The sequence below is a fragment of the Macrobrachium nipponense genome, chromosome 1 (assembly GCF_015104395.2).
Source record: "Macrobrachium nipponense isolate FS-2020 chromosome 1, ASM1510439v2, whole genome shotgun sequence".
In the NCBI taxonomy this organism is placed as follows: domain Eukaryota; kingdom Metazoa; phylum Arthropoda; class Malacostraca; order Decapoda; family Palaemonidae; genus Macrobrachium; species Macrobrachium nipponense.
Genome location: NC_087200.1, coordinates 108,366,346 through 108,389,451, shown reverse-complemented (window position 1 = coordinate 108,389,451; position 23,106 = coordinate 108,366,346). Strand labels below are relative to the sequence as shown.

The following is a 23,106-nucleotide window of genomic DNA, read 5'->3' as shown; positions in this document are numbered from 1 at the left end:
CTGATGAGGAGGCTGTGATGTCATAACCAAGAGTGTCCAGGATTGGCTGAAAAAAAAGTAGGAGCAGCTTAGTGTGTGTTGGTACAGCCTACCCACGCATACAAAAACCAATCGGAGACATAACCCAACATTACGAGCTTTCCTGTTGCGCTAGGGAGTTATGACAGAATATATACATTGCAGGGAGTGTCACTGCACCCTCCATGACGTGGTAGAAACATTACGGTCCTGAAGGGGTTAAAACCTGCATGGGATCACTATGGTATTGAGTAGCCTCATCCAAACTCCTTATGAACCTTTACATCAGGCTTTGGATAAAAACTTTACCCTTGAGACAGTTTTCCTGATAGTCTTAGCATCTTCTAAAAGGGTGGGTGAATTCCATACTCTGTCCTATGTCAAACATACTAGGGGTGGAAGTCAATAGCCTTTGAATTTGTCTCATAATTCGTAGCCAGGACTCAAAATCCTTCGATTTAGTATGATGACAGGTTTGTCTCCTTTTCTATCCCTTCATTGGGAGACTTTGTTGCCTACAATCCCCCGATAGACCACTGAACTTCCTTCTCTAAAAAGGACTCAAAACCTCAGGTCAAGAAAGAAGTGTCCAAGAATACTAACTTCTCCTGGCTGCGAGACATAATCAAGAATGCCTACTCCTCATCATCAGGGTCTACTGTCAATATCATGCATGCAAGAGCACATGACATTAGAGGATCGAGTTCCTCCTAGGCATTCAAGAAGAATGTATTTGTTCATAGATTGTTAATGCTGGTTCATAGCTTCGATAAACCACTTTCACTTTTTTTTTACCTGAGGTATGCTGCCCACAGGTCCTTGCACACTTTTTCCTTGGGCCTGGTGGTGGATGCTCAACACGTTGTGTAGCTCATCCAGTACCCCTAGTGGGAGTTTGTATCTTGCCTATCATGTTGGTATAAAAATGAAATGAATGAGATAACTGGTCCCTTTTCTTTTCCTCTTTCTTCCTTCTTCTCTACCTATGGGTGGTATGAAGATAGTGCCTTCACAAGTCGGAACTGGCTTAATACAGGTGAGGGAAGCAGTCATACTGTGAGAGTACTTATTATTAATATAAGAATACCTTTCAGTAGCAAACCCTTCCTCTCTCTACACCTTAGATACACACATATATAAAGGTTCAGAGGCTTAGGTCTTCTTCCTTAGAATTCTCCTAAACAAGATGACTGACCAGGTGTGCCAAACCTCCAGTCAGTTCGTCATTACTTACCTCCCACCAAGAGTGAGTCTGTCCTAATGTTAACACCCAGGTTTGTTCCATATATGAAATCCCATATTTTTATTTAATTTGTACTTTTCACTTTTCAGTGCTGAATAACCTCATGGTAGGTTCCAGACCTTGGCCTTTGGCCTGAATTCTTTACTCTGATCAAAAGTCCAAGAACCAACCATGTTATTATTTTTACTATAACCAAGGAAAAGAAAATATTGTTAAGACCTTACTGCCAATTAACCCTCTTACGCCGAATGGACGTATTAAACGTCGAGTCAAAATGTCTCCCATATGCCGAATGGACGTATCATACGTCGACTCAAAAAAGTTTTTTTTAAAATGCGCGGAAAAATACTTATAGGCCTACCAGCCAAAAACTTTTGAATCACGTGCCTTGGGGGATGCTGGGAGTTCACGGATCAAGGCGTTGTTTTGTTTACAATCGCTACGCAGGCGCGCAAACGCGAATTTCTTTCTTATTGCACTAAAAAGTATCAGTGACACATCTCAAAAATTATTTTGTCACTTTGAATTAATTTTTGCACCATTTTCAATTATCCTTTACATGAAGTATTATATATGAAAATGTGTGCAATTTCATGTAAAATACAACAAAAAAATAGTCATGACTGTAGCTTTAATCAGTTTTGAAATATTTTCATATAAATAACAATAAGTGCCAAAATTTCAACCTTCAGTCAAATTTGACTACCGAAATGGTCGAGAAACGCAATTGTAAGCTAAGACTCTTATATTATAGTACTATTCAATCATTTGCCTTCATTTTGCAACAAATTGGACGTCTCTAGCACAATATTTCGATTTGTAGTGAATTTATGAAAAAACTTTTTCCTTACGTACGCGCGGTACCTCTTCCGATAATTTTTTTTGTGCGATTGTCCTAATGTTTGCATCATTTTAAATTTACCGTTACATAAAGTTTTATATATGGAAATGTATGCAATTTCATGCAAAATACAACTAAAAACAACCCATGGTTGTAGCTTTTATCAGTTTTGAAATATTTTCATATAAATAACGTTAAGTGCAAAAATTTCAACTTTCGGTCAACTTTGACTCTACCGAAATGGTAAAAAAACGCAATTGTAAGCTAAAACTCTTATATTCTAGTAATATTCAATCATTTACCTTCATTTTGCAAAAACTTGGAAGTCTCTAGCACAATATTTCGATTTATGGTGAATTTATGAAAAAGACAAAACATTTTCCTTGCGTCCTCGCGGTAACTCTTCCGAAAAAATCAGAATTTTTTTTGTGCGATTGTCGAAATGTTTGCACCATTTAAAATTAGCTGTTACATAAAGTTTTATATATGAAAATGTGCACAATTTCATGTAGAATACAACAATAAATGATTGAAGGTTGTAGCTTTTCTCTTTTTTTGAAATATTTGCATATAAATAACGATAAATAGAAAAAAAACACGTTCGGTCAAATTTGACTACCGAAATAGTTGAAAAACACAATTGTAAGCTAAAACTCTTACGGCCTAGTAATATTCAGTCATTTATCTTCATTTTGAAATAAATTTGAAGTCTCTAGAACAACATTGTGATTTATGGTGAAATTTTGAAAAATATATTTAACTTCCCTCCGCGCGCCGATTCGCGGCCGCAAGTCTCCGAAATGCGTACATCGCATTATCCTAATATTTGCTCCTTTTCATATTAGCTGTTTTATAGAGTTTCACATATCAAAATGTGCGCAAATTCATGAAGAATACAATAAAAATAATTGAAGGTTGTAGCTTTTTTCATCTCCGAAATATGTGCATATAAAAAATATATATATAAAAATTTCGACATTCGGTCAACTTTAACTCGTCCGAAATGGTCAAAATCTGCAATTCTAATCTAAAACTCTTACAGTATCATAATATTCAATCATTTGTCTTCATTTTGAAACAAATTGGAAGTCTCTAGAACAATATTTAGATTTACGGTGAATTTTTGAAAATATTTTTTTTTACGTCCGCGCGTTACGAATTCGTACATCATTTTGTGATAATATTTTTCCAGTGATGCTTTTATTGGTTCACAATGTATTATATATCAAAATGACTGCAATTTAGTGTGCAATACAATGAAAAAAAAGTAACTCGTTAGCTTTGACCGTTTTTTGCACAGCGTAATTTGAATACAATTATGTATGAATTTTTTTTCGCTACCATATATCGCATTATTTACATATGATAATGATATTATTTTTCATTTCTGATGGTTGCATACTAAACTTCAGGCAATGACAAAAATATGAGCCAAAAATGAACTCTTAATCTTCAAAACTAAGCGCGCTGTGATTTTTGGAAAAAATTATTTTTTCCGCTGCCGCGCTCACTCCAAACCGGCCCCGGCATACAGGAGAGGTTTTGATTTTTAGGGCTTCGGCGTAAGAGGGTTAACAGGATTACATATTTACTAATTGATGATAAACTCAATCATTACATTACAAGAAAAGGTTAATAACATTAAATAACAAAAATAATGACAATGTACTCACTAATAAAATGACAGAATCCACCATAAGTACCTTTCAAAAGTGACTAGCTTTTGGGCTGTGCAGATGCATCAGAATTCTGCTGACTTTCCATGTCAGCATCACCCTGACTAAGCCCAGCATCACCACTCTTCTGAGCATCTTCACCTTCACTACTACCCTTCAGAAGGCCGCGGGATGAGAGAAAGCTGTAAGAAAAATTATACTGAAGTCTCATGCAACAGAATTATGGAAAACTCAAATTACATAATCAAATATGAATCAGTAGAATGGGAAGTTTACTGTAATCTATTTATTGGGCACCTCACAGAAATATTCAGCTACTAAGAAAATTATTTCTTTTCTTGTAACTGCACAAACACACTCTTCATCTTTACATATGGACAATGTGATTAGGCATAGACCATAGATCAGGTCTTGTCAGAGACCAAAATTATATTCACAGGTAGTAACATAATAAGTTAAACAGATCAGTAGGAGCATTAGTAGGAGTGAATGACATTGACTGGAAAGTAATATAATTAGTTATATTTTTTAAGTATTTAAAACACAAACTGTCAAGATTACTTTCATCAAAATAAGTTTAAATTGGTGAGCCTCCTCTCTTTCCGAATCTAGTAAGGAGGCACTAAATAGTAGCACTAAAGTCACCTGTTCATATATTAAAGGAAACTACATGCCTCTGCCTGCCCAACCATCACCACCACTATCATTGGCACTGAGCCTCGAAAAGATCGGCAAGATTTGAGACCAGGACCTGCAATATCCTTCATTAGAAATAGATACTGCAAGCAACAACTTGAATAGTGTACCTGCACAACAGCAGCACAGTTTTCACATATTTTTGTTGCAAATTATCCTATATTACTTTACTCTTATTTTACTTCATCATTAAAATATGCCTCTACTGTTAATTTGATGTACCATGAATAAGAAGTTACATGTAATGACTGGTGCTGTTAAAGATCACTGATAGTTAATAAAACATATCTACATTTTCACATGGCTTGTCTGATGAGTATCTTTTAATCTGATAAGTAACTTTTAATGTACTAGGAGTTCAGATAACTTAAATTTTCACTAATATAATTCCTTGTTAAAAATTTAACTGAATTGCTGTGACCCCGTATCTTTCATCAATTTGTGTCCATGACTTATTTACTTTTATACTTCTATAAATGCAGACTTGCATATTCAGCCAGAGGTCCTATGAGTCGGCGGCTATGACCGATTGTATTAAGTATAGCTTTCCTACAGGTACTAGCTGTTTTTATACTTGTATAGATTCCAAACTTCCAGGGGCTGAACTATTGTATGTATATAAAACATACCTAGCTCTTCTATATTAATTTTTGGTTATATGTTATCAATTGTTTCAAAGTCTGTGGCAAATAGTTCAATATCAATATTAACCCCTAAAGACCTATTGGACGTATTACACATCAACTAAAATTGTCTGTCGGGTGCTAAACGGACGTACTGTACATGGATCATGCTGTTGTATTGTTTACAAGCGTTACCCCAGCTGAGCATGCACAAATTTCTTTCTTCACGCACTAAAAAGCATCAGAGACGCATCTCAGAAATTCTTTCGTCACTTCGTCGTAATTTTTGCACTGTTTTATATTAGCCATTACATAGAATTTTATATATGAAAATGTGTGCAACTTCATGTAGAATACAACAAAAAACAACTCATGGTTGTAGCTTTTATCAGTTTTGAAATATTTTCATATAAATAACGATAAGTGCCAAAATTTCAACCTTCAGTCAACTTGGACTCAACTGGAATGGTTGAAAAACGCAACTGTAAGCTAAAACTCTTACATTCTCATAATATTCAATCATTTACCTTCATTTTGCAACATCTCAGAAATCTCAGAAATTCTTTCGTCGGATTGTCGTAATGTTTGCACCGTTTTATATTAGCCGTTACATAAAGTTTTATACATGAAAATATGCGCAATTTCATGTAGAATACAACAAAAAATAACTCATGGTTGTAGCTTTTATCAGTTTTGAAATATTTTCATATAAATCCCGATGTGCCAAAATTTCAACCTTCAGTCAACTTTGACTCGACCGAAATGGTTTAAAAACGCAATTGTAAGCTAAACCTCTTACATTCTAGTAATATTCAATCATTTGTCTTCATTTTGCAACAAATTGGAAGTCTCTTGGACAATATTTCAATTTATGGTGAATTTTTGAGAAAAACTTTTTTCTTACGTCCGTGCACGGTAACGCTGCCGAAAATCTCAGAAATTCTTTAGTCACCTTGTCGTAATTTTTGCACCGTTTTATATTAGCCGTTACATAGAGTTTTATATATGAAAATGTGTGCAATTTCATGTAGAATACAACAAAAAAACAACCCATGGTTATAGCTTTTATCAGTTCTGAAATATTTTCATATAAATAACGATAAATAGAAAAAAATTCGACCTACAGTCAACTTTAACTTGACCGAAACGGTAAAAAACTGCAATTGTAAGCTAAAACACGCACAGTCTAGTAATATTCAATCAATAAAATTACCTTCATTTTGCAACAAACGGGAAGTCTCCAGCACAATATTTCGATTTATGGTGAATTTTTGAAAAAAAAAAAAAAAGTTTTTTTAGGTCCGCACGTTATGAATTCATGCATCATTTTGTGATAATATTTTCTCTGTGTTGCTTTGATCATTTTACAATTTGTTATATACCAAAATCATCACAATTTAATGTACATTACAATGAAGAAAATCAACTTATTAGCTTTAACCGTTTTGCTCACAGCGCGATTTTATACAATTATATATGAAATTTTTTTTGCGGTCAAATATTCCAATACAGTAATACCTTGGGTTATGAATTTAATCCGTTCCAGAACCCGCTTCGTAACCAAAAAAATTCGTAACCTAAATGGATTTTCCCATAAGAATGTTATAAAAAGCAAATAATGCGTTCCACCCGACCATGAATGACCATTTCAATTCATATTTTTCCATTTATTTTTGTTCACTAAGGTTGAAAATTTGTGTAGGAATTACATAAAATTATAAAATTGAAGAATGAAATTAAATATAAACACTAGATTTAATATGCATGCACAGTAAAACCTGAACTTTACCTTTGGCGAGTGTGGCTGCTGGCTTGACGGAGACGGGAGGAGGGGAAGGGTGAGGAGGAGAGGGTTAGGGCTTGGGGGGGAAATCTCCCTCCGTGAACACTTCTGGAAGACTTTCTGGTTCTTTCTCTAGAGAGCACCGTTCACTACGATCACTAATTTTACGCTTACACGACACTGTGTCGTCTTTCACAATTTTGAAAAAATATTTTTCTAAGGAGGCTTGCTTTTGCCTGTTCTTTAAAATTTTATAGAAATGACCCACCCCATTATCGATAAACAAATTTGTTGCACGCCCTGACGCAGCCTTATTCGGGTGATTTTTCTCGATAAAACTTTTCACAATTTCCCAGTGTTTCAAAAAATCCTTGATCTCGCTCGAAGGAAGCGACTGTGCAGCGTCTTCCCCCTCCTCCTCAGATGAGATCTCCTCCGTTACCTGTCTCTATTGCTCCTTGTGTAGCTCCAACAGCTCGTCAGTCGCCAGCTGCTGCCCATGCTCAGTCAGGAGGTCCTCGATGTCGTCCGTGTCAACCTCCAGCCCCAAAGGACTTGCGAAAGGATACAATCTCCTCTTCAACTGGCCCCTCCTCGACGGGTTCGAACCCCTCAAAATCTCGTTCAGCAACGCAGTCGGGCCACAGTTTCTTCCATGCAGAATTGAGGGTTCTCCTGGTGATTCCCTGCCAGGCTTTGTCAATCAGATTGAGGCAGTTGTAAACAGAGTAGTGATCCTTCCAAAACTCTCTGAGGGTAAGGTTGGTGCCTTCCGTCATCTCAAAGCAGCGCTGGAACATAGCCTTCGTATACAATTTCTTGAAATTGGCGATAACTTGCTGGTCCATGGGCTGGAGTATTGGAGTGGTGTTGGTGGGCAAGAACTTGACTTTAATGAACTTGAATTCGTCCAGTAAGTCCTCTTCAACGGATGGAGGATGGGCAGGAGCATTGTCCATAACAAGTAAGGCTTTGAATGGGAGGTCCTTCTCCCGGAGATACTTCTTCACCTAGGGACCAAAAACCTCGTTCATCCACTCGACGAACAAGATCCTCATCACCCAAGCCTTGGTATTAGTCCGCCACATAACGTGCAACAGCTTCTTCTGCACGTTGTTTTTCTTAAAGGCACGTGGATTCTCCGAGTGATACACGAGGAGAGGCTTAACCTTGCAATCCCCGCTTGCATTGGGACAAAACAGTAGGGTCAGACGGTCTTTCATGGGCTTGTGACCGGGAAGTGCCTTCTCTTCTGCCGTAATGAACGTCCTCCTGGGCATCTTCTTCCAGAATAACCCTTTCTCGTCGCAATTGAAGACTTGTTGGGGGAGGTATTTCTCGGAATCCATGAGCCTTTTAAACTTTTTTACGTAAGCCTCTGCCGCCTTCGTATCTGAGCTTGCAGCCTCACCATGGCGAACAACACTGTGGATGCCAGTCCTTCTCTTAAAATTCTCGAACCAGCCACGGCTCGCCTTAAAACTGTCTTTTTCACTGTCCGCTGATGTGCCTGGCTCATTTTTACTCAAATCTTCGTAGATCTTACGAGCCTTTTCGCAAATGATGCTCTCACTTACGGAATCTCCTGCCAGCTGCTTCTCGTTTATCCAAACCATGAGCAAATTTTCTACATCGTCGAGAATATAAGGCCGTTGTTTCGTCAATACTGTGACACCTTTTGATGCTTTACTGGCTTTAATTTCTTCCTTTTTCTTCAAAATAGTGCAGATCGTTGATTGCGACCGCTTGAAGAATGCTGCAATGTCTTTCACGCGCTCGCCTTTATCATGCATTTGGATAATTTCCTTCTTCATTTCGACTGTAATCATCTCCTTCTTTCTTATGCTTTCCTTCTTGCTGCTTGCCTTCATCATCTTGGGAGCCATTGTCTTTAGTATTTGGGTAATAGTAATGTATAAGCACTATCACGGAAACACAACACGTGCGCAAATCACTAAGCAAATTTGAGAGCGTATCACGGACAGATGCGTTCAATCTTACCGCCAGCGAGATAGTGAAAGAGTTATGGTTTAAAAAGGGTCAAGGGATGCGTGGGAGGAAGTCACGTGACCCTCGTTAAGTTTTGGCCGAAAAAAATGCGTTCGCAGATCCCACGCTCATCCGATGTCCGATGTAAACAAAGCAGGCGGCCTCCCATGATGGAAATTCGCGCATTCGTATTCCAAGTGAAATTCGTATTCCAGAATGAGGGCGTCACTTCGTAAGTTAAAAAATTCGTATACTAATCGGTTCGTAACCCAAAGTATTACTGTATTTATATATGATAATATTTTTTTTCATTTCTGATAGTTGCATACTAAACTTTAGGCAATGACAAAAAAGGAGCCAAAAATTAACTCTTAATCTTAAAAAATAGGTGTGCTGTGATTTTTTGAAAAAAACTTTTTTTTCCACTCTGCCGGTGTACTTGAGACACTTTGGTAAACAGTGGCTAGGCACTGAAGGGTTAATTACAAGAAAGTCCTTATCTGGACTTGTGGACAATGCTTGAAAACGCTACCCTAGTAAGATAATTATTTCACAAATGTTAGAAAGTCTACTAATAGACTGGCATAACTTTTGTAAATTTCCAGAAATCTCTGCTAGATCTCTCAAAGCATAGTACCACTGGGAACAACAGACACATAGCCTCCAAGATTAGGATTCATCCCTTGTCTTCAGTGCAAATAACTCAAGTAGTCATGACACCTGAAACCTCCAGTAACTCTTTTACTTATCTACTGTCTCTTTTACACTTCTGGTAGACCTTACTGCATAGTAGTGTAGAGTATTTCTACAGCAATGGTGACCATTTTTAACACTAATAATTTATTGCACATGTTGCTTTTTCTGCATGCTGTATCTCCTACTTGATGAGTGTGATTGTCTTCCTATTGACCATTAAACGCCGAGCTGGTATTTCTGAAAGTGTCTCCTGTATGCCGGTGGCGTTCGGGAGTGAGCGCCAAAGCGGAAAAAGTTTTTTAACAAAAATCACAGCACACTTAGTTTTCAAAATTAAGAGTTCATTTTTGGCTCCTTCTTTTGTCATTGCCTGAAGTTTAGTATGCAACCATCAGAAATGAAAAAAAAATATCATTGTCATCTAGTATAAATATTTGAATATATGACAGCGCAAAAAATTTCATATATAATTGTATACAAATCGCGCTGTGAGCAAAACTGTCAAAGCTAATGAGTTAATTTTTGTTGTTGTACTGTACACTAAATTGCGATGAATTTGGTATTTAACAAATTGTAAAACGATCAAAGCAACACAGCAAAAATATTATCACAATATGATGCATGAATACGTAACGCGCAGATGTAAAAAAAAAGTATTTTTAAAAAAGTTGAACGTAACTGAGATGAGGATGCTTATGTGGATGAGTGGAGTAACCAAAAAGGACAGGGTTAGAAATGAACATATTACAGTAAAAGTCACTGATGCATCAAAGAAAGTGCAAGAGGCAAGGTTAAGATGGTATGGCCACCTGATGAGAAGAGAAGAGCAACACATGAAAAGAGAAGTGATGGACGTGGAGGTGGATGGAACACGAAGGAGAGGAAGACCTAAGACCAGGTGGAGAGATTGCATTAGAGATGATATGAGGGAGAAGGGAGTATGGGAGGAAATGACACGGGACAGAGGTAAATGGAAGAGACTCATTAGAAACGGTGACCCCAAATAGGGATAAAGCTGGGAAGAAGATATAATTTCCAATCAGCTTTTGGAAAGTGTGGCTTTTTTCTTTTAAAAACAGTCTGAAAAACTTGAGGAATGAATATATTTTTCAGTTTGTCAATAAAGTTTCCTGAGCTTTAGGAAAATAAAATTGTTCTACTGCACAACCAAATAATTTTTATTAGTTGCTCTTTGGACAACAGTGTCAACTGCAGTGGAAATTGTAGAGCAAAATCACATCATTCTCAATGGTGTATCTTTACTGGTGGTGTGGCCACATTTTGTGTTGTAATGATATAGTACATTATATGTGATAAGACGTATCCCTCAAGAGAGGTAGAACAAACATCCTGCCTATGTGAACTCTTGAGAAAGACTGAGAGTTTCCAGCCCTGTGATTGGCTTATCAACAGCCAATCAGGAGCGTTGTAAGGGACAGGCCTAGACATCAAATGCACGGTTGATGTGAATCTACTATAGTACCACATTATGTACTCTATAATAATTTTTATGTAGTCATGAACAAGTCCATGGGAAGGCCAGTAGACTATCCACAAACTAGCACATCCATCTAGAACTATTGTATCTGGAGGAACAGATTTACGATCTGTGAGCTTAACTTGAAGTTTTGTCTTCATTGCAGATTTAGATTTTAAGAGACACATTTCACTAGATTCATCAAATATTGATGCTGGAACACTGGCAAGCTCGCAAGCTCATGTCCCAGAGCATACTTCATATTAATGTCTCAAATTTTCTGTAAACATAGTACCCTGGAGTAGATCAGTGATGTGTTATATACTTTAACATCAACACTGACCTTCTTCCTAGATACAGACACAGTTACCACTGACTTTGTGAGTGAATTGTGAAAACTTTGAGGCCACCCTTCTTCATAATTCCTCTTCAACTCTTCTCCAAGTTGGACAGTTATCAACATTAACAGATAACCTTCCAGTGACAATGTTGACTAGGCGCCAGGTAAAAAAAAAATCAGTTATAAAAAGTCACATTAATCTTTCCTAGATAGTGACCGCCAAGGGTTTTAACCCGATATGTATCCATGTATCCAAATTTGCGGCATGTTTAGCACAAGCTCATTAGGGATTTTTTTAACGCAGTATATAACCACCTTTGCAGCGCGTGTTTAGTGCAAGCTTGTTGGGATGACCTTAAAAACATCAAACAAAAGACTGTAAATATCATAAAGATAATACATTACAGAGATCTATAAAGCTTAAGAAAGAGACCTGATCTTCGTACAACACACAAGGAAGCAGACATGGTCATCATTCAGCAGGTCATTCATCTGGCTAGTTCTCGTGTCATTGCTGGTGACAGTGAAGTGTTTGTTTTGCTACTTCACCACTATGAAACAAAGCTCACATGCAATCTGGTTATGACTGGTTCAAGTTCGGGAAGAAAAAGTGTAGACATAAAGGCACAGATAAGAAGCTCGATAATATCTTCAGACAATGTTTGAGCTGCTCGTGTTTTCAGGATGTGACAGTGTGTCTTTTTTGTGGGGAATTGGAAAAGAGAACAGTTCTGAAGGTCAAGTCTCAATCCACAGCATTCATAGCACCATGTTATGGATTTTGGAGAAACAAGATGGCCAATTACAAGCTCAATTCTGCTCCAAATCTAAGGATACTTCCTCCTACTACAGAAGCTTTTGAACAGCATGTGTATAGAGCCCACCTGCAAAATGCAATTTGGAAATGTGCCTTTGAAGCTGATCCACCTGTACTTGATCCTGTGCATTACGGGTGGCACATAAACACTGACACAAACAAACTGAAACCAACTGCCATGCCATCATATGTATCATCTATTCCTCTATCAGGGTAAAAATGTTTAAATGTTGATGCGCATCATTACACTATTGTTCCACGGCATGGTGTAGCTGCTCCAGTGTTTGTATTTGATGTTCTAACTTTTTTGCCTGCTATTGCTGAGGGAATGTAAAAATCCTCGCTCAATTTCTTCTTCCAGGGAAGAAAATTATGATGAATATGTCGAAGGTGTAGGCAAAGTTGAGGTGGATTCATCTAATAGTGACGAGAAATAAAATTGTAGAATTATCCCTGTACAGGCAGTCCCCGGGTTACGATGGTCTCGGCTTACGACGTTCCGAGGTTACGACGCTTTTCAATTATATTCATCAGACATTATTTCCAGGGTTATGACGCATGTTCCAGGGTTACAACGCATGTTCCAGGGTTACGACGCCTACAACGCTTATCTGGCAGATGAAATATGACACCAAAAATGCAAAATAATCAATATTTGAAGTTTTTTTTTATGAAAAATGCCATAAGAATGCAGTTTACATAGTTTTCAATGCACCCAAAGCATTAAAAGTAAGGTTTTCTTAGGATTTTTGACGATGTTCCGGCTTACGACAATTTTCGGCTTACGACGCGTCTCAAGAACGGAACCCCCGTCGTAACCCGGGGACTGCCTGTATATTCATAGTACTGTATTGTATTTTATTGAATTTAATTTAATATATGAACAGTTGTATAATATAATGTTGATATGTATCTTTATCTTTGACCTCATATGAGATTTTGAGAAATATTGGCTTTATATTTGACAAAGATTTGTGATATCTGGCCTCATACACAATAATAATAATATAGTCTGAAAATAATGAAAATATGATAATTTGGAGTCCACGATTGTATTTCTTGACTACCAAAGCATACATTATGCTGCCAAATTCAAGTCTCTGTATCAATCAGAAGCATGAATACAGTTAGATTTAGGTTTTCTGATAGCCACCAGATGCCATTTTGAATTTTCTTAATAAGATATCTACCAGAAAAAATATAAAACATTTGTTATGTGACAAAACAAGGTTCAGTGACAGTGCCACTAAAAGACGTAGAGAAGTAACCCCAGGAGCGTTCAAGATACCTGAAGTCCTTCTGGAGGGGAATTCCCCTCCAAACAGTAACCTCCCCTCCTCCCTCTCCCATCCTCTCTGTCTTCCTCCATACCTAACAAGTGTCTTCCATAAATGTAAGTGATGTTAAATGTTCATTATTCATTTCACTATTTATTTATATTTATTTCTAATTCTTTTCTGTGTTTAAAACTGTGTTTATTCCCTGTAAAATGTACTTTTTGTTAATATTTGGGGGTCTGGAATGCATTAATTCTATTTACATTATTCCTTGTGGGAATTATTGTTTTGGTTTACATATGTTTCAGTTTTCGTGGAACATTCCAGAATGGATTACGTACAAAAACCGAGGTTCCACTGTAATAATATAATTGTAATTTAAAAATTTATGTGATAGTAATTTAAACAAATAAACGTTCCATTTTATGGGACTTGTATGTTTATTATTTTCAAATATTAATAATATTATAACTGTAATTACAAAATGCTATGAAAAATCCTTTCCCCAAATCTTTCTTTTTTAACTCCACAAGAAGCATGAAGCCCACAGATGTCAAAAATGTCAAGTAATGTGACAGAAGGGGTCTCTCTCTCTCTCTCTCTCTCTCTCTCTCTCTCTCTCTCTCTCTCTCTCTCTCTCTCTCTCTCTCTCTCTTTAAGGGTAGTTGCACTTAAGGAGCATGATCAGGGTCATATTTAGTGTTCAAACTTTAGAAGTAAGTATTTATTACCATTTTTAGAGGCAGTGCCAAACTTGTGCAAAAATTCCTGTTGTGCGAGGGGTCAGGAAGCTAACCTCGCATAAGTTTGAGCACTATTAGCGTACATCCCATAACTTATCAAAGCTTATCACGCTTCTTATGACCACAGCAGCATTTAATTTTATCACTCTTAGTGAAATCATCTTGTATGCTTACAAAAAATCTACATTTATGAAAATCTTTTAGATCCAAAGCAACATTACCACAATACTGAGATATTCACAAAATAGAATAGGCCACTTGCTTTAGACTGAACTTTAATACCCTTTTCCCATGTACTTGAAAATATGCACTGCTATTGTCCTTAAAACTATGTACCATAACTATTAAAGTATACTGTACATTATTTCCAATGACTACATGTTGCAAAGCCTATTTAATGCCCTTCCAAATACGTAACTAAAATTGTCTATTACTGGCAACTAAAAACAAGTCACTCATGAAGTGCTAACTTTAAAGAATCTGCAACGAACAGAAACTAATTAGTCACATGCCCATTTCAGACAGATGGCAACTGTATCTATTATGGTTCTTAAAGCCCAAAAATTTACACACAAACTTACTTGAAATTGTCCATAAGATCTTCATCTTTTCCTGGCTCCGAAGACTCCTCTTGGTCATTAGATTCGGCTGGGGGTTTTTCACTGCATATATCAAAGCCATGCATAAGTGTTACAACATGTACAGTCATGACATAAATCAGTAATTTATGGTGTTAATAAAAATGGCAGTATAAAGTAAAACAGGAAATTTTAACACAAAATTAAGTATTCAAACCAACAGTCCTGCTAACCAGTGAGCTTAAAATACATAGCAAACAAATTGGATTATAAAACAAGAAAACATACTTCCAAACATGCTGGAGGAAGAAATCACAATTACAGTTTGTATCCACGCACTCATACATGTTTCTTCTTGAGCTATTTCCATAGTACTCTTATGCCTTAGCATAAAAGTTACATGAAAAGTACATTGTTGAAAAAAAAGTGCCAAGACATGAAAACCAAATATAGCTACAATAAAATATAAACTACATATAAAATTTACATAAGTAACTGCTAGTCTTTCCACTTAAGAAGAAGAGCAGGATATAAGCATCTCATACATGCAAATACATTTCTACTACATACTATAAAACAATGAGAAAATAAATCATACACGTTACTCACACAAACAGTTACTGTTAAGATATGACCTTAGGGCATGCAATTCCAAAGAGCACAAAAACATCATCCACACCATAAAACTGCACTTAAACCCAGAATATGATGGAGCACAGTCTGAGCTGGTACATATCTTCTGACCAACTCACACATAGATTTCACAGACTTATTTGTTTCATTTGTATAAATTTCTGAACATGCAGTTCTCTCCTCTTCATAAAACACAAACAGACAGAGTAGCTTGGCAATCAAACACCTGGAGAATTATATAATTACAGAAATATTTAAAAAAGAATAAAAATGATCTCACCTGTTAGGCAAATCAACACCATCAGTGACACCTTTAGATTCATCACAGTTAGTTCCAAACTGACCAAAATTGACACTGGAGAAATCTGCTTTAAAACTCTCATGGCTGGAAGTTGTGTCACCAAAGACAGCATTTGAGCTATTTTCCTGAGAAGCAATTCCAAAACTGGAACTGAAGTCTGCTGAAAATGTATTCTTTTCAGCTTTCTGGAATGGATTGGCAAAAGCATTGTCACCAGCACCTGATGGAAAGGCACCAAAATCAGCCCAGCCAGTATTATCTGATGTGTCAGCAACAGGTGCTGACTGCCAAGGGTTAACAGGCTCATCTGAATCACCCTTCTCTAAAGATGACCGCCGATCAAACACTTCAGCCCAGTCTGAAAAAAAAAACACCTGAGTACACCTCATTTTATATTTTTTCTAAAAAAGCTCACCCTAATAAAAGCCATATGCCTCAATTTGTCCAAACTTCTCTACTGAAACCAAACTAATTATTCTACAAATGCTGTTGTACCTTAATATTCTGAATATTTTATACACTGACTGCTAGCATGTTTTATTAGAAAAGATCTTGCAATAAACTTTGAGTTGCATACAAAAGAACTTTTAAGACATTAGTTTTGGGGACCATAATTTAGTTAACTTATCTTTCCCAAGTTCTGAAGAAAGTTCAGTGAAGTCTACTTAAAGACTTTCAGTGATTGGTGTTTGTAAATCCATGAGCATATTCTTTACCAATGTTGTTAAGTATGTTCAACCGTTTATATTGGCTACACATACTTTCCTAAGCTCAACAAATTATTGCTTTGGTTTTTAGACTTCTATGGACCAGACAAATGTTAAATAGAATTTTTATCACAATTTGAATCAGATTCCACATTTATACAACACAAACATTTTTTTGAAAACATACGTCATGTTGGTAATGTAATGATAGCTATAAGAAACAATAGTAGACAGGGTAGCGTAAAAATAGAAAGAGAGAGAATAATCTAAGTACAGAGAAATAACGAGAAAGAGAAGGAGAGAGAATAATCAGAGTATGTACAGAGAAAATAACATGAGAGTGAAAGAGAAAGAGAGAGAGAGAATTGAGCTTTGGTGTGTGAGTCAGAATTTGATCAACAAGCCTAGATGTAACAAAACGTTAATCACAGGACGTTGGGCCATAACACCGTCGCAATTAAAATCTTAAGACCGCCATAAAATCTTTTGACATGTGACCTCAGACCAGACTTACTCAGCTTCTATTGATAATGAAGCTCCGCCTCCAGGAGGAGGTATTAACCCTTAAATGCCGAAAAGGTATAATAAAAATCGTCTCCCGTATGCCGAGGGGGTCTCAGAGTGAGCGCCGAAGCGGAAAAAAATATTTTTTTCAAAAAATCACAGCGCGCTTAGTTTTCATGAATAAGAGTTCATTCTTGACTCCTTTTTTTTTTGTCATTGCCTGAAGTTTAGTATGCAACCATCAGAAATGAAAAAAATATCATTATCATATAAAAATAATGCGATATATGATAGCACGAAAACAAAATTTCATATATAATTCTATTCAAATCGCGCAAAACGGTTAGAGGTAACGAGTTAATTTTTTTTTCGTTGTATTGTACACAAAATTGCAATCATTTTGGTATATAACCCATTTTAAAACAGTCAAAGCAACACAGAGAAAATATTATCACAAAATGATGCATGAATTCGTAACGCGATGACATAGACATTTTTTTTCCTTCAAAAATTCACCATAAATCTAAATATTGTTCTAGAGACTTCCAATTTGTTTCAAAATGAAGATAAATGACTGAATATTACTACACTGTAAGAGTTTTAGATTACAATTGCAGTTTTCGACCATTCGGACGAGTTAAAGTTCACCGAATGTCAAATTTTTTTTATATATTTTTTTTATATGCAAATATTTCAAAAATGAGAAAAGCTACAACCTTCAATAATTTTGTGTTGTATTCTACATGAAATTGCACACATTTTCATATATTCATATATAAAACTCTATGAAACGCCTAATATGAAACAGAGCAAATATTTCAAGAATGCGACATACGCATTTCGGAGATTTGCAGCAGAGAATCCGTGCGCAGAGGGAAGAAAAGTATTTTTTAAAAATTCACCATAAATTTAAATATTGTGCTAGAGACTTCGAATTTGTTTCAAGTTAATTTTTTGTCTACTAGATCAGCTTTTTCAGTGTCTTGGGTTTTTAGGACAAATCTTGATGGCAATGCAGTGTTAGCGGCAGGCACCTTCACAATAGTTTTGCAAATCTTTACTTATTTATGGATACAATACATCAGTTGGCTATATTAACTCTTGATAGGTCCTGCAGTAGCAACAGAACACCACCTTTTTAACCATCCACTAACCCATATATCAATTATTCAGAATATGAACACTATTTATATGGAACAAGCACACAAGGGTCACTGACTTGAAATTCAATCTTCCAAAGAATATGGTGCTCATTAGGAAGAAAAGGTAAAGAGAAATATAAAAGACATCTCTACAATGTAGCTCCATTTGGGTTAGTATTAGAACTTGTGCCATACTTTGAAGTCAAGTTTTGCCCTCTTTGTCAGCATGAGGATGACATCTGCAACATTCCCCATCTACTTCATTCACCAACTTCCTGAAGTTACTGTGCATGCCAGGGTATTTGTCTTTTCATCACTCCTCCCTAATAGTCATGATCTTGGAGAAATTAAGATTTTCCTTTTCAATCATGCTTGGGACTTCAACTTAATCCACCCTATCTACATGGAATTTAAGCACATTAAAAATAATGGGTTGTGATAAAAAATGTTATCTTTTCAAAAATACTTAATTTTTTACATACGCTCTTCTTATATTTTGAGTTCCCTCCTCCCAACCCCACTGTCTTCCTGCTTTTCAATAAAAATACAAAGACTGGGGTAAGGAGTTACTTGAACTGGTGGGTCTGCTTCTGGGCGAACAACATTACCAGCTGTCCAATATACAGATGCCATTCAGCCATCCATGGGTGACTATTCCACCAAAGGTAGGGCTGACAATGGTCTCACCAAGCATGCTCTTTAGAAGATTTACAGGAACCAGTGAAAGGAAGTCTGGTTTTCAAGTACTTTACTGTAAATGATTAACGTTATTTCAAGCAAAGTACAAAAATGAACAGTTTGCTACTCTCACCCACCCACACATATGTCTTTTTCCTGGAAGGCAGTTGCAATGCAAGTTGTAAAAAATTTATAGCCAAGGCATTACTTACATAGGCTATTGCAACCTGGACTTCCTTTAAACCAGACAAAAAGGGATATAGTCGACCAATGGGATTTGCGGGGGATGCTTACCACAACCCCCGACAAATAGCTAAAAGCTGCGAATACTTGACACCCTTCTAAATACACTTGTAAACTACATATTTTGATAGTTCAAACACCTACAAACCCCCTCTAAAAATGCTTATGCCTGAGTATTTTAGTTTTGTCATGAAAATATGAAAATATAGCAGTGCATATTTTAACATTATAACTAAATATAGCATGAAAATACAACAGTGCATATTTCAACATTATAACTGGCCAACCCTTTAGTGAAGAAAAATTGTCACCTAGTAGGAAGAATTTTTTATTACTGAGTGACCAGATAAATCCCCAAAATTGACAGGAATTACTAAGAAACGGAAAAGTTACCCATGCAGTAGCATTTGATGTCCATTTTTATTTAAATTTTGAGTATCTACAGTTGTAATTTTGATAATGGAAATGGCTGCTATTGCCTTCAAATCCTACTCAAAGATTTGCCTCGCACCTATGTTGCTCAGCAAAAATATTATATGTAGTATTCCTCATATTACAAATCTATCTGGTCGCCCAGTGACATTTCCTATGCACTGAAATACAGTAATTAATGAATATTTCTCTATGAAAAGTTCCGTGAATAGGCAAACTTTCCACCAATAATGTGGATATATGTGTTACAGAAAAATAAGTGGATAGGTGAAGCCGTGGATCCAGAACTACAAATAGGATGGGGTCTGCTGTAATTATAAGTAATAGGTCTGTATAAAAATGAATTTCATGCTTGAAAATTATGATTTTGTAATAATAAAATAAAAAAGTTCACCTTACTGTGTTAAATTTGCCTATAATTTTTGTAGAAATTAATTTAACATAACTCCATGTAACTCAAGAAGCTCCAACACATACCATCTACATCCATCTTCGTTTCAGAGGATCTGAATGTGGGTGTCTCCTCCTCTTCCTCCTCGTCAGAGCTTGAACCAGCCTCTTTGTCTTTTGAACTAAAAATAAAGGAAAAATCTAACAATAGCATATAATAATGGAAGAAGTACAATACGTACTATGTCTAGTGTTCCAAGTTATTTTGGTAAAGAATTAAAAAAAAAGTCATTATCTTTCATAGTTGTATGTTGCATGTAACTAGCTTTAAGTAGGAAAGTTATTTTACTCATTTTTTTTTTCATTTTTTGATAAATCAAGTTTGCAATGGAGTTAGCAGTTCTGATGGTTTCAAAATTATGATGCAATACTGATACAACAACATTAAATGTATTTCAAATTTTGAGCGCGACAGGAACAGGCAGCAGCACACGATGGCATTGTGAATGTCTTGGAGTTTTACGTTTATGATACAATCATTTATATTTCATTAAAGCATATGAATATACAGTACTGAGAGAGAGAAACTGGGGCATGTTTACATTAAAGCCTAATACATACAGTAACACACACTTACACTATTTTGTTTATATTTTATGCTATATTATTCTTGTTAATATTTTTACTGCATTTTCTCATTTTTTTTTAGTTTTATACACCAAATTATAAATAGAATAAAGTTCGTAGGGTACATGCATATGCACACACTCAATTCCATTCCATGGTGAACTTAATATAGCCTGTTGGGCTTTGTCTTTCCTACAAATGAAATAATAATTTTAAATCTTTTTAAGATGATTAAAGACAAAGTTTTCTCTTGCTTACTGTTATGAGCGCTAATCATACTTAGAATAAACTAAACTTGTAATAGAAATGGTACAGTAAATCATGCCTCTGGTTTGTTAGCTATGAAAAATATTAATTAATAAAAAAAAAAAATTGTCATTTGTTCATAGGAGGAACAAACTTTCAGTCTTAACATTGGGACAGACTCACACTTGGAGGGAAGTATAAGAGTCATGTACCGGCTGGAGGTTCGACACACCTGATAATTTTTCTTAGAAATGAGGATTCCAGGGAAGAGAACCTAAGCCTCTAAGATGATAGATATGTGGGTGTCTAACATCAGTCCACTAGGATTAAATACAATGTAACATATTCAGATTCATTGCATATATGGAAGTCAAAGAGAACTATATCTTGGGTGAAAAGTCCTTTTTGGATAACATAATATGTGATGGGACAGAGCAATAACTAAGGGTCGTTACCAAACTCCTTAGGGGAAGGAATAGAAAATGAGGCAAATCTGAGGGATTTTGAGTCTAAGCCATGAATTCTAGGACATATTCAAAAGCTTCTGGCCCCAACCCATGGTATGTTTTACATTATAATCTAGACCATGGAGCTCTCCAACTCTTCATAGAAGGCAATGCCAAAAGGAAAACTGTTTTCAAAGTCAGTTCCCTGACTGACAATTGATGCACAGGTTTGAATGGAGCTTGAGTGAGACTACTCAGCAACAGAGTAAGGTCCCATGTAGGAGGTTTGACACTGTTTGTGCAATGTAGCCTGAAACGAATGAACAAGATGGCACTGCCTCCCCTTTCCCTTAAGGGAAAATTTACCCCCCCAAGAGAGAAAAGACAGCATTATTATACATAAAATCACCTTGAGTCACTCCTGATGCTTCCAAATTAGAACCAATGGAAGAAAAGGAAGGAGACAAGGCATCAATGGATGATATAGCAGTAGAAATACACCTGGAAGACGGGGAGCAGAAACAGCCACTTGGGGAGGAGGAAACCCTTCCCAAGATGGAAGCCTCAACTTCCTTCTATGCTCCTTCTTCTTGCAGTTCTTCCACTGCTCAACAGGCCAGGAACGACATCATGGGCATGGATTGCTGATACATATTACAAAAATTAGAATGACACCTCCTGCAAGTTGTATGGGGTCTCGGTCTTTGAGGAAGCCAGACGGCTTGAACACGGGAACCCGGGAAGACTGGAATACATACGTTGATGCTCACAGGACTCCTTAGGCTGGTTAAAGAAATCCATGATAAATCAACACAACACACAAAAACACAGTACAAGCAGAGAAAGGAATCATGGGCTTAGAAGAAAAACTGGCTTGCTCTCCAAGGTGGTTGAAGAAAGACTGAATACGTCATGAGGTTCAAGCGTGGTCTCTGACTCACTTCCACCACAGCTGTGTATTGGATGCCAGATGCTACAGTTCCCTTCCATTAAAATTTTTGTCTTGTTCTTAACCAGTTTTATAGCTGGCACCAGACGATTTATCCTAATGTTAAGACTGAAGCTTTGTTCTGCGTATGAACAATGACTACTTAAAGCGTGTGGGGCCCCTTTTTACAAGATATTACTCATAAATTTTACCAAGTTATACATGTTTTCTCTAATAATTTATTTTATTTTGCAAAATTATAATCAAAGCTCACACAATATCATAACAGATAAGAACTAAAATCAGTAACAAATTCTGAGGTTATTTTTTGTCAACTATTGACGAGATTTACTGAGGTATACATGTTTTTGCTGATATTTCTTGTTTTTTCTATCATTTCTTCGCAAAATTACAATCACAGTTGACATTATATCATTAAAGATAAGAACTAAAACCAACAGCAAACCTTGGGCATATTTAAGAGCAAATAAATAAAAAGACGTCATAGGAGAAATACAGCGTTCCCCTATATTCGTGGGGGATGGACGGGTACCAGACTCCCCTTGAATAGCTACAAGCCGCGAATAGTTGAAACCCCTAGAAAAATGCTTAAACCTGCCTCTTTTGTTAGTTTAAACTCAAGAGAAACCCACTAAAAATTTTATGCCTTTTTTTTTAAGTTTTATCACAAAAAGTGCACTTTATGATGAAATTGTTAAAAAAAAAAAACAGGAATTTGTGGATATTTCTCATAGAAAAATACCGTGAACAGGCAAATTTCAGCAAATAATGGGGTACATTCCAGAGAGAAATCCGCAAATACTGGGGGTTCAGTGTGGAGGCAATGCATTCCCCAATCAAGTCAAGAGGCATACTGATGATCTGATCTCCCCTCTGTCCTGAGCTGAGACTGTTGAGTTAGCCTACAGTTGCCATTAGTCATTTATGGACCACTGAAGTGCTTTGAACCTCTTTCCAACTAAATTCATCCAAATCATCTGGCGCATAATAATGATGCTTACTATGAGTTAG

General features: G+C 36.4%; 1 protein-coding gene across 10 annotated transcripts in view; it reads right to left on the bottom strand.

Moving 5' to 3' along the window:
• The window catches only part of LOC135219538 (serine/threonine-protein phosphatase 6 regulatory subunit 3-like), a 449,492-nt gene that overhangs the window by 19,277 nt on the left and 407,109 nt on the right, over positions 1-23,106 (bottom strand). For 8 of the 10 annotated variants that reach the window (XM_064256386.1, XM_064256381.1, XM_064256388.1 and 5 more), the window contains 4 exons: positions 19,915-20,009; positions 15,711-16,089; positions 14,801-14,881; positions 3,806-3,960 (listed from right to left, as the gene is read on the bottom strand). In XM_064256386.1, the coding sequence (XP_064112456.1) occupies positions 3,819-3,960; positions 14,801-14,881; positions 15,711-16,089; positions 19,915-20,009 (697 nt within the window). In that variant the 3' untranslated portion in view covers positions 3,806-3,818. Of the gene's footprint in view, positions 1-3,775; positions 3,961-14,800; positions 14,882-15,710; positions 16,090-19,914; positions 20,010-23,106 lie in introns of all 10 variants that reach the window. The other 2 variants (XM_064256382.1, XM_064256387.1) reach the window with 2 other exon arrangements.